The sequence below is a fragment of the Lonchura striata genome, chromosome 35 (assembly GCF_050655825.1).
Source record: "Lonchura striata isolate lonStrDom1 chromosome 35, ASM5065582v1, whole genome shotgun sequence".
In the NCBI taxonomy this organism is placed as follows: Eukaryota; Metazoa; Chordata; class Aves; order Passeriformes; family Estrildidae; genus Lonchura; species Lonchura striata.
This window is the reverse complement of record NC_140737.1, coordinates 2,110,437-2,122,752: the sequence shown is the minus strand read 5'-3', so window position 1 is coordinate 2,122,752 and position 12,316 is coordinate 2,110,437. Positions and strand designations below refer to the sequence as shown.

At 52.4% G+C, this 12,316-nt stretch overlaps 1 protein-coding gene across 2 annotated transcripts; it reads left to right on the top strand.

The window, feature by feature from the left end:
• The first annotated feature begins 7,027 nt into the window (after positions 1-7,027).
• On the top strand, positions 7,028-11,613 carry LOC110480955 (hydroperoxide isomerase ALOXE3). 2 transcript variants are annotated; one of them, XM_021549360.3, is made up of 13 exons: positions 7,028-7,246; positions 7,624-7,822; positions 7,895-7,976; positions 8,074-8,196; positions 8,295-8,398; positions 8,509-8,831; positions 8,907-9,110; positions 9,242-9,328; positions 9,823-9,992; positions 10,069-10,190; positions 10,282-10,382; positions 10,770-10,940; positions 11,157-11,613. In XM_021549360.3, exons 1-13 carry the CDS (start codon positions 7,109-7,111, stop codon positions 11,334-11,336), a joined length of 2,004 nt encoding a protein of 667 aa, XP_021405035.2. In that variant the 5' UTR covers positions 7,028-7,108; the 3' UTR covers positions 11,337-11,613. The 2 variants fall into 2 exon arrangements, with proteins under 2 accessions (XP_021405035.2, XP_085421372.1); XM_085565246.1 differs by lacking the exon at positions 10,770-10,940.
• Positions 11,614-12,316: the final 703 nt, after the last annotated feature.

Below are 12,316 nucleotides of genomic sequence, written 5' to 3'. Positions count from 1 at the left end.
TTGAAACTCCTGCCTGGTGTCATGATCCACTCATGCAGGGTGTCGTGATGGTTCATTAATCCATCCCAAAAGTGCAAAAAGGCAAACAGCAGGGGACCATCAGTTTAATCGTAACAAATGCACCTTTATTGTGGTACCAACAGCAAATGCGATAGAGGGGACAGAAAAGGAAATAAATAGAGAGAAAAGAGGGGAAAGGGGAATAGCTACCATCATCTGAGACAAGACCCTCAATGGTCCAGCCACATGGATTTGCCGTCCTGCATGGGAGTTAACCAAAGTCATCCCAAAAAAGTTACAGTTTATATAGTCTTTAGCCAAAGCCAGTGGCATCTAGCCAGAAGGTTGGGAAGACTGATGGGCCATTGTGAAGAGACCCCTTGGTCTGTGAAGCAGGTGCAGGCATGAGGGACAAGCCGCTGCTTGTTACAACCTGCTCAAATGCAGTGTTCTGTAGAAATACAGCGAGTGCACCTGCAAACAGTCACTTGGCAAGTGTCCACATCCACCTCAGCCAAGCCAGAATTCCTGTCAGGGGTCTTCAGGGTCCTTGTGAAAATTGTGAGGCAAGTGAAGGAAACTTCGGATTGTCTCATGGGGAAGCCACAACAGGAATGGGGACCAAGCACATGTGCAGCAGTGGATGTACTTGGAGGACGGGAGACTGGGTGGGAGGGACATGGGGGCAGTCCCCAAGATCCTCTTGGGGGATGCTGTGTCCAGGACAGCGTGGGGGATATAGGGTCACACAGCATCATTGGGGGGATGCAGGGGGCTGGATGTGGCATGGGGGGACTCCATAAAGGCTGTCACTCCCCTTGTAGGATGTGTTTATATACCCTTAAGTTCATATATATTTGTGAAGATTTCAACATCGCCTATACATATTCATAGCCTAACCTCACCTACCCCCTCTTTGTATGGTAATCAGTTTCTTATCGTTCTGTGCTTGCATACTATCTTCTGGTGGTCTTGGGTGGGGGTCGTCAGATGAAGTTGATTTACTAAAATATAAATATCGATCTAAGATCGATATCTAACTGAGATGGACAGAAACTCTCTAACAGTTTAAAGTTAGAAAGTGTATGTTTATTATAATGGCCGGGCAGTACATGGGATAATTCCCTAATGCGCACTGTAAAAATCACAGATATTGTTATGAACAGAACAGCCTTGCTGGTTCCCATGGCAATACTGGGACACTGCTGGTTTGAGCTAAGTACTGATATTGAAATGTTAATTTAGCTAATTGCTCCTGAGGATCACCTACACCCCCACCCACACTGCCATTCTAGGACTAGGATGCAAACTAGGGAAACCCATGGAATCATGGGAGGGGGTTTTAGGAATGAAAACACCCCTTAAAGGGAAGGCTGAGCACAGTGGAGGGGACTGGATGGGTGTGCTGGTTGGGGAAAAGGGAACCACATCCCTGGTCCATGTCTGACCTGTCACCATAGCCTGGACTGGACTGGGTTGTGGGAAGCAGGAACAAGGGAGCAACATTTTCTGGTGTTACTAGGAGGGAAGCAGAGGGGACACCTGCTGCTGGCCTTCGGCAGCAGGATCTGCACATCCCCTCACCCTTCAGCTACCAGTGTGCCAGGAGGAAAGGATGAGGGGGGGTTGCTGATCAGGACTTGAGCTACAGACTGGGCACCTCTTCACCCTTCAGCTGACAGTGTGCCACAAAAGCTTCATGGACACACTCTGCACACCTTCTCCCTTTGGCTACCTGGAAAAAGCTACAATAGCGGGGGTGAACTCTGTGTTGAGCCCCCTGCCCAGCTGATATTTTTTAATAAAGAGCTGAACATTAATAAAGGCATACACCCTGTTCATTTCAGGTATTACAAAGCCTTTTTATTTACAGAAGTCTTGAATACACAAAATATGAATGCATATTCATATCCCTGTCACTTCCTCTGATCCGCTTCATATGCTAATTGGCAAAAAGGCTATTAAGCATGTGTAGTTCTGTTCCCTGAAATGAGTCAGGGGTCCATTTTGGGAAGGGGTCTCCAACATGAAGAAGTAAAAGAAGTCTTCCTCGTTCTGACCTTTCTGCCTTTCCCATGCATATGTGACAAATGAATCCTTGCTGTTTTCCTGTGCTTAATGGGCTCCTAAAGTATGGGAAGTCTGCAACTGTTTTTGTGTCCCTGAAATCTGTTTATCACATTCTGCATTTCATTATAAGCACAGTTACCCAAACATAAAGTTGGCAAGCAATGAGTTAATAGATCCTGGATATCTTATCTAAGATCCAGCTACTGTTAACTATGAACAAAGCCTATTTATCTACTTCCACTAAGTTAGCAACATCCAATTTAACTATCATCTTAACTTTCCTAAAATTCTTAATTCTTCAAAATTAATGTCTCAAAGTAAATAGGGTAAAAACAGTCTTCCTCGGGGTGTGCTTTGGATGAACCTGGTCTTTGTGCATGCTCTCTGGGTAGCTGGCTGTTTTCCGAGGCTTCTGGCCATAGACCAAACTACGGATCCAGTTTTTTTCCTGCTTATCAGTTTTAAACAAATACACAAAGTCTTGTTTATGGTAGCAAAGAAGCAAAGTCCTCTTGTGGTGAAGCAAGAATTGTCTGTTTTTAACATACTTGACTGTACAGCAAATTATAAATTTAATTATAAGTTCCTTACATCGCTATGGTGCTAGGGTCTGTTCGAGTCTGGCAGCTTTTAGCTCTGGGGCTGTGATCTCCACCCTGAAGGTGTTAAGCTTGTGCTCTGTGAATGTCTCCAGCCCTGAGTTGTTACTTTATCTTATCTTCATGAGTGAACTGCCGCAGGACTTAAGTCAGGAGGCCTGTTCAGGGTGTGGTGGTTGTCACTGCAGCTTTTGCAATAGTTTTGCTACATTAGGCAAAAGTCCTTCATGAAAATGTTTTAGTCATAAAAGTAATTTAAGTCATATTTCAGTCTCTGACAGGCGTCTGTGGAAATGGGATGGGATCTGTTGGGCTGTGATGAGGATCCATGGGGCAGGGATGGGATCTGTGGGGTTGGGCTGGCAATTCGTGGGGCTTAAGGATAGAAAACCTGAAGTAAGACCAGCACCTAAGGTGAGAGATCCTCTGAATGCTGCTGGTGCTGCCTTTCCAACACAACTCAGGGTGTTACCAGGACACCAAATCTGATTAGGACAATGATGCTGGCAGTGATGACGGACACAGTGACCCACCACCACCTTGAAATTCCAGCCAGATTCTGGCTCTGGGAAGCACGGGATGGTGAGGAGGGGAAGGAGAAACCCCATCCCGGTGCTCTGCAGTTCTGAATTCCTGTCCCAAATTCCCACATTCCACATTCCCAGCCTCACCCCGGGAGGGCAGGGAGTGGGGAACTGGGGGAACACAGGGACTTAGGAGGTCTGGGGGTCCCAGAACCAAGGAAAAGGGGGGCTGGGGCTGGGGAACTGAGGGAACACAGGGACATAGAAGGAGTCAAGAAAAGCGGGGGCTGGGGGTGGAGAGAGTTTGGATGGTCGGGAAAGAGGGTGCCAAGGGCGATTGGTGCAGGATTAGGGGGTGCATGGTGTATGCGTTGCTGGGAAGATGGTTTCAAGGGTGTTATAGATGAGTAACACAATAGTTGGCTCTCGCAATTAAGATATGAATATTATGTATATGTTATCAATGTATAATTATGTTATTGTGATTTGTTGTCTAGGCATCCTCTGTTCCCCCCATAGTGAAATAAGAGATCTTCCAGAGATCACTTGAGCTAACAAAATGAATGTATTAAAAATGAATGTATCAAAAATGAATGTATCAAAATGAATGTATCATGTGTTGCAGTCATGCTGGCATGGTAGCATAGAGGATTGTTTTAGAAAGGCCTTGGGAATGGTAAACTGAGGAAAAGGATACATTCATGTATGCCCCATTGTTTTAGAAAGGCTTTGGGAATGAGAAACTGAGGGAAAAGATACATTTATGTATGCTCCACTGTTTCGGGAAAGTCCCGCTTCAGCATTCCTCTGTAAACCCCCTTCTCCCCACCCCTGAGCAGTTCCCATTGGACCTGGCCCCTGGGGTGGTTCTGATGTGCCTTAGCTGAACACTGTCTCTATTGTTTAAGACCTTATCTCTTAATTTTGCTGTATAAAACTGTATCTGGGCAATAGCCCAGGGCCTTTGGTCACTGCAATGCTTCAGGCAATACAATCTCTCTGGACAAGCATACCATTGGTCTCTCTTGGTCTCTTTATCTCGAACCCTTGCGGCGACTGAGGCAGCGCCGCAGCTCGGACCGTGCTAACCCAGACGCTGCCTGGTAAGCCCAGGGCAGCGGGACCGCGGAAAACCCTGGCCCTGGAGGGGACAGCTAGCCGGAGGGTCCCGGGGGGCCGGGGAGGGACGGGGGACAGCGGCGAGAAACCCCCGAGAGCAAAGTGGCGGTCGAAAGAGAAGCAACATCATGTTTGTAGAATCATGTGTTGAATTTTAAGAAACCTCTGCCATGGCGCAAAAGACATAGGAAAAAATTTATTTAAAGCTTCTTGCAAAAAGACAAATACCAGAGAAGACCAAGAATGCAAAGAACTCAGATAAGGAGGCCCCTCTGTCAAGGATGATGGACTTATCCAGATAAGATAGCAGAAGACCAAAAGCGCATGCGCAGAGGAGAAGAGTTCAGAAGTTCAATGCAGAAGAAGACTATGGTTTCAGCCTCAAAAGACCATCAGAGACCTCCGTAAAGACCACCACAAAAAACCACGCATGCCCAAAAGGGCGTAGACCTATTTAGCACGAGAGGCGAAGACAGGCGGGGCCAGGGGTTGAATATGCATAGAAAAGTTGTGTAATGTATTGCATATGGAACACCTTTGTGAATAAAATTGTGGGACAAACTCCAGCTCGGGGCACAAGATTTTGGAGAGCTATCTCACTTGTGCCGGGTGCTGTCATACATACCCACTTCATAGCTACATTGAGTTGTGGAGTTGATTTATTTATTCCGCATATCGCTTCAATAGTCCCCTTTCCCCCTCGATATCTTCGCCACAGCCTGGGCTGTGAAAGGCTCGCGGAGGGAGGGCAGCGGGGAATAGGGAAGGGCGGTGCGGAGGGGGCGTGCCATGACGACACTGACCCGCCAATCAAGCTGCGAGAAAGCAGACTCCACCAATGGGCGGCAAAGAAGAGTTGATTGACAGACTTTGGGCGGGGCCAGGGTTGGCTGATGCACCTCCCCCCCCCGCCAGGGCTATAAAACGGGGAGCAGCCACTTTGCACAGGAGCACATGGGAGATAATCGTATGTTCTTATTGATGTCCTTTTTCCTTACTCAGTCCTTTGTTGTGGTTTGATGAGGTTTAATAAACCTTTAAAATTTTAAAAGTGAGCATTGTTTCTCACAAGGGGGTGCAGGATCTTGTAGAGAGGATTCCAGGATGTTCTTGTGCCCAGGAAAGGTTGTCCACTATTCCCCAGTTTCAAGGAAAGGGGAGTCACAGGGTGGGGAGACCCAGGTTAGCCAGGAATGGATGACCTGGAGGTCCTCAGTGTGAAAGAACAGGGGGTCTGGAGGCTGGGAAAGGCAGGAACGAGGATCCAGGTCCCAGAGTCAAGGAAAAGGGGAAGGCTGGGGACTAGTGACAATGGGATGGCCAAGAAAGGGAGTGAAGGGGGGTATAAGTGGAGGATAAGGGTGCAGGATTGGGATCCCGGTGACATACAGGAGCGTTCAGGGGGACCCGGTGTGGAGAAGTTGGTGCAGGGGTTGTCAGTACGGGGTTGGGGGTGCAGGGGGATGCGTCCAGTGCACAGGAAAGAGGATTCAGAGCAGTCCCAAGGTCAAGGAAATAGGGTGTACAGGGATTAGGAGAAGTAGGATGGGAGGTTCAAGGGGTGTCGTGCAAAGATTAGTCATGGGTTAGAGAGAGCCAGGACAGCTGAGAAGGGCAGCTAAGGGAGTCCCCAGTGTTAAGGAAAGGAGAAAGGCAGGAATGGGGGTGCAGGGGTCCCCAGATGAAGGAAAAGAAGTGCCTGGAGGCTGGAGAGACGGAGTGGCCAGGAAAGGCGATTCAGGGTTGTTCTGTGCATGGAATGGTGTATCAGGCAATCTTAGCACTCTTGAATTCTGGTTCAGGGTTCCTGGTGCTGGGAATTGCAATTCAGGGGGGTCCCAGGGTAAGGAAAAGTGGGGATAAGGGTGGGGAGAGGTGAGATCTCTGGGAAGCAGGGTTCAGGGCATTACTGGTGTTGAGGAAAGGAGGGTCTGGGGACTGGGGAACGGGCACGGCATGCCAGATTCAAGGGAAAGGGAGAGAGTGGGGGCTGGGAGAAGTGGGATGGCTGGGAAAGAGGATGGAGAGTGGTGCCAGGGCCAGGCAATGGGGTGCAGGGGGGTCTCGGCGTACAGGAATGTGGGGCTCAGGGGGGTCACAGTTTCGGGCAATAGCTGTTCTGAGGTTCTGGTTCCCAGGAATGCTGTTTCAGGGGTGTTCTGGTGCCAGGGGTCCCACTCACCCCTCACCACCCCCCAGGAGTGCCCCCAGACCCAGTGCTGGAACCACCGATGGTACTGCTCCACTGTGGCCTAGCCCCCAAAGCCGCCTCCAGGCCCATGATTTGGGCCACTGTTTCCTGCCTGTCAATGGCAGTTGGGGATGTTCATGATGGAGGAGACCCGGGGTGGGGGTACGTGAAGCTCCTGGCCCACAGTGAATACCCCTCCTTTGGCTCAAACCACCCCCGTGGCCATCATTTGGGTCATGTTCCCATAGACAGGAACATGGGACGGTTTCTTGGGTAATGTGCCCGTGGTTGGTCCTGGGGCCACCACTTGGGTAATGTCCCCACAGCCACCCACAGGGCCGTTGCTTGGGTAATGTCCCTGCAGCCATCCCCAGGGCTATAGCTTTCGTAATGTCCCCATGACCACATCAGTTGAGATCAGATATACTCAACATTGGCCAGTTGCGGTGATCTGATAACACTTCCCTGACAAGGAAGGACCCATCACCCACTCACACAACGGCCATGGGGGTTGCGACACCCACATCACCCAAAACAGCAGGCTTGCACCCCACAGCCCCTCACTCTTCTCTGAAGGCATCTCCAGGAGATCACGGCAGCTTGTCATGGCCACCTACAAGGTGACAGTGGCAACAGGTGACATGGTGGAAGCTGGGACCAACAACTCCATCTCCATCACCTTGGTGGGCAGCAATGGTGAAAGCCGCCAGACCACCGTCTCGTTCTTGTTCCTGCCAGGGAAGGTGGGGACGGCGATGGGGATAGGGACAAAATGCACAAGGGGTGGTAGTAGTAGAGCTGTCCTGGGGACATGAGGGGCTGCATAGACTGTCCTGGGGATGCAAGGGGATGGTGAGAAGGGATTTGAGGGAGATGGAAGAAAGGGGTTCCAGGGTCTAGAGGAAAAAATCTGGGGAGGATGGTGGGTAGAGGTCCGGGGGGGATTGGAGGAATGGTGTTCTGGGAGGATGGAGAAAAAGGACTTTGAGGGGATGATGGAGGATAAGGATCCTGGAGGCAATGGAAGCAAGTGTGGATGCTTTGAGCCCCTTCTCTGCTGATGTCCCCAGTGCTGCCACAGGGCATCTGCCCATTCCCCCAGAAGCCATTTCTTCTCCAGGAGAAGAGCCTGTCTGTGCACTGTGGTCAGGACTTGGGCCCCATTGTCCTCATCCGCCTGCATAAGTGGCGGCTCTTCCTGGAGGATGCCTGGTTCTGCAAGGATGTCCGGGTGACAGCCCCCAATGGCACCCTGTATCGCTTCCCCTGCTATCAGTGGCTGGAGGGGGTCACCACGGTGGAGGTGCGAGAGGGCTCAGGTAGGACCCATCCTGCCCCCATCCTCCTCTGATGGCCAGAGGTCCGACTTCTGACACCTCCCTTCTTTCTAGGGAAGAAGCTGGTGGACGACAAGCTGCAGATCCTCAAGGAACACCGTAATCGGGAGCTGGCAGCACGGCAGGAGGCTTACCGGTGACAGCAGGGACATGGGGACAACAAGATCTTCTTTGTTCAGGTGGGCTGGTCAGCAGTGATGCTGATGTCTGCTCCCATTTTCCCCCCCACTCAGGTGGAAGAACTTCGCCCAGGGCTGGCCCCGTTGCCTCAGCGTGGACTCCATCTTTGAGTTGGACTCCAACATCCAGTTCTCCTGCATCAGGGCCACCAACTTCACTGGTTTCCTCGTCTTCCAGTAAGCAGTACTCTGAGGCCATGGAGAACGTGGGTGACGGTAGGGAAAGGGGCCAGACAAGGCAAGAAGTGTGCTGAGGTCCCCCCTCTGCCCTGTAGAGGGGCCTCCCACTTTATGTCAGGGTTCCTACTGAGATACAGCTCCTGGAACAGCCTGGATGAGATGCGCACCATCTTCTCCCGGACACAGGGCAGGGACATTGGTGGGTACCTTGTATGTTGTTCCCTGCCCTTCCCCTTGCATCACTCAAGGCTTCACAAGATGTGCCTGGAGGGTGGGTAAGTGGGTGCTGATGTCTGACCATCCCCTTAGTCCCTGAGTATGTGGCCAAGCACTGGCAAGAAGATGACTTCTTCGGTTCCCAGTTCCTCAATGGCAACAACCCCATCATCATCCGTTGCTGCACCACGCTGCCACTTAACTTCCCAGTGACACCAGAGATGGTCGCTGGCTCACTGGGAAGTGACACTGACCTGGGCAAGGAGTTGCAAGAAGGTCGGATTTTCATTGTGGACTACAAGGTGCTGGAGGACATCCCAACAGACACCATTTACGGGCGCCAGCAGTACATAGCGGCCCCACTCTGCCTGCTTCACCAAGGCACCGATGGGCTCCTGCGCCCCATTGCTATCCAGGTAGGGGTGTCCCACCCTAAATCTTGCTATCAGGAGGGTGGCAATGGTCCTAGACCACTGTGTTGTGTCCAACAGCTCAGCCAAACACCAGGACCCTGCAGCCCCATCTTCCTGCCCAGTGATGATGAGTGGGACTGGCTGTTGGCCAAGACCTGGGTGCGCAACGCTGACTTCTACATCCACCAGCTCCTCACCCACCTGCTGAGGACTCACCTGTTTGGGGAGGTCTTTGCCATCGCCACCCTGCGCCACCTGCCCACCTGTCACCCCTTCTTCAAGGTAAAGTTCCCCCTCAGGACTACCTGCTGCTCCCCGCCCCTAGATCTGAGGGCAGTTATGCCCCACCTGCCAGTCCCCCAGCTCCATGAAGGGGTCCCAAGTCACCTGCCAGGTGTTTGTTCCTCCCTCAGCTCCTGATGCCCCACTTCCACTTCACACTGCACATCAACACCTTGGCCCGCAGTGTCCTCATAAACCAGGGTGGCCTCATTGACAAGGTGAGCCCTGGGGACTGGGACCACTGGGCTCTGCTGGGGCACTGAATGCTCTGGGGTATTGGGAGGCACAGGGGTGTACTGGGGACACTGGGGGTCTACTGATGTCCACTGGGGCACTGGAGGGCACTAGAGTCTTGGCAGTGCTGGGGTCTCCTGGGGGCACTGGAAACACTGGGGGTACTGGGGTGCTACTGGGACCAATGTGGAGTACTGGCATGTACTGGGAACACTGGGTGTACTAGAATTGCTGGGGAGCACTGTAGTGTACTGGGGGCACTAGAGGGCACTGGGAAGCATGAGAGACCTGAGAAACCTTAGAGAACACGGTGTGGAGGACACTGGGGAGCACTGGGATATATGGGGGTACTGGGTGTGTACTTGGAGTACTTGTACTCTGGGAGCAGTACAGGGTACTGGAGTATACTGGGAACACTGTGGGACACTGAAGCCTGGCACCTCCTGCCCTCCCAAACCATGGGTGGCCCTCCTCCCAGGGTTCAGGAGTGACCTATGAGGGGCTGCTGCTGGTGGTGCAGCGAGGCCTGGAGCAGGTGACCTACACGTCCCTGTGCCTCCCCGATGACATCCGCCAACGTGGCATGTCCCATGTCCCCAACTACCACTACCGAGATGATGGGATGAGCCTCTGGGAAGCCATTGAGAGGTGAGACTGGTTTTGGGGGGTAGAGGGTGGTCCTGGCATGCCCCAGGATCTCACAATCACCTCATCCCTATGGCAGCTTTGTCACCGGCATTGTGACATTCTACTATGATGGGGATGCAGCGGTGAGCGGGGACACCGAGTTACAGGCCTGGGTGATGGACATCTTCACCAATGGCTTCCTGGGCAGGACCTCCTCAGGTAGCACACCTGTGGCTGCTGCAGGATGTCCCCAGGGTAGGCAAAGAACAGGCAGGTCCCTGAGGCTCTTGGTTGTCCCATCCCCACCCAGGTATTCCCTCATCACTGCAGACAGTGGCAGAGCTCATCAAGTTCCTCACCATGGTGATGTTCACCTGCTCGGTGCAGCATGCGGCTGTCAACAATGGGCAGGTGGGACATGGGCTAAGGAACCAAAGGATATCCCCAGGTGCCCGTGAGCCATGCTGGGGACATGTCCCCCTCCCACTCCCCTGTGCACAGGAAGGATGTCCCCATCCTGAAACAATGTCCCCATCCATCCTATCTCCATGTTGGATGTCCTCACCCTACATCCCTATTCAATGGGTCCCCATGCCAGAAGGATGTCTTCATCCATCCCCTCTTCATACTGGAGACATCCCTATCCGTCTCCCTTGCCATGCTGACATGTTCCCATCTACCCCCTCTCTGTGCCAAAGAATGTTCCCACGTGTCCCTTCGCTGTTTTGGGAGGATGTCCCTACCCATCCCATTGCTGTTTTGGGGGAATGTTGTCTGCAGTGATCTTTCCCGCTGCAGTATGATCTGGGGGCCTTCGTCCCCAACGCCCCATCCTCCATGCGCCACCCACCACCCTGCGAGAAGGGCCGAGCCTTCCTCCAGCACTTCCTCGACACCATTCCTGAGGTGGCCACCACTGCTAACATCTTGGTGGCCCTCATTCTTCTCAGCTCCCAACTCAAGGACAGGGTGAGTATGGCCCCACAGTCCCCATGTGCCTCCCCAAACAGCTGTGTAGGCCTCAGGAACTGCAAGAGGTGCCCACAAGGGTGGATGTCACCACCTTTGGTGTCACTAAACTTGGGGGACAGACACCATTGCTCCACATCTACCAGGGTGCCACAGAACCCCTGAACAGCACCAAGGGGTTGGAGCTGAAGGGTCCATGTTGCTGTCTCCCTCCAGAGGCTTCTGGGACAATACCCAGAGGAGAGGTTCACAGAGGCGGAACCCCGGCGGCTCATCCGGGCCTTCCAAGGGCGGCTGGAGGAGATCCGGGACCAGATTGAGGCGAGGAACCAAGTGGCTGAGCTGAGATACAACTACCTGAACCCACTGGAGACAGAGAACAGCATCTCCATCTGACCACAGGAGCTGCACCCACTCAGCACCACCAGCACTCCCAGCACCCTGCACCTGGGCACCCGCAACAGACAGAACCATCAGCATCTGGATATCCAGTACACCCAGCACTCCCAGCACCCCTTACATGGCCATCCCCAAAAGCCTTGTCACCCAGCATCCTGCACTTGGACAACCCCAGCAACCCCACACCTAGAGATCTCCAGCATCTATCCCCCCAGTGCCCTCAGCACCCCCACTTCATTTTCCTCTCCCCAATAAATGCCAGCTGTCAATCAAACCCTTGCTGCTTGTAGGCATATTCCAAAACCACAGGGATCAACACAGCCCCACTCAAAGTGGGAAGCTGAACTGAGGCAATTAGGAGACATTACAGAGTTTCCAGTGCTTTCTCCCAGTGGTTCCTCCCTTGCTCACAGTGTTCATCACTGGTCTTCCGTGACCCGGTGCGCCCCTGCAGTGCTTCCTTCATTGTGGGCAGAGTGGGAGCTTCACACGAAGTTTATTAGAGAAGCTTCTTTTGAAATATAAAGTACAGAAACAATCCCAAACACCTCCAAAACCTACCCAAGACCCCCTGTCATTCTGAACTCTTCAGAAGAGAATGTGGGTATGGCTGGATCTAATCCAAGTCCAGCTTCTGCAGCCTCCTCACAGGCAAGGTGCTGCAGCCCTACATTTGAGGCCCTTCACTAAATCTGCTTAGGCTTACAGACATCTCTCCTGTGTTGAGGAATCAATGCCAAGGCACAGTAACCTGGATAATCCACATCCTTAATCTCCTGGTCACACAGCCCAGGGTGCTCCTGCCCTTCCTTGCTGCCAGGACATATGGCTGCCTCCAGCTCCCTGTCCACCAAGTCCTTTCCCACAGAGATACTCCCAGTCAGGCAGCTGCAGCTGGTGCCACTGCAGAGGCTGGCCCCAGCATTTGTTCTTCTTTCATTAATTTAATGAGTGTGTGAACTGAATATATGCAAGTA

Coding starts and splice junctions, on each gene's coding strand:
- LOC110480955 (XM_021549360.3), top strand. CDS start 7,109: ATGGCCACCTACAAGGTGACAGTGGCAACAGGTGACATGGTGGAAGCT. Junction 7,247..7,623: donor TCTTGTTCCTGCCAGGGAAG/GTGGGGACGGCG, acceptor TTTCTTCTCCAG/GAGAAGAGCCTGTCTGTGCA. Junction 9,993..10,068: donor CTCTGGGAAGCCATTGAGAG/GTGAGACTGGTT, acceptor TCCCTATGGCAG/CTTTGTCACCGGCATTGTGA.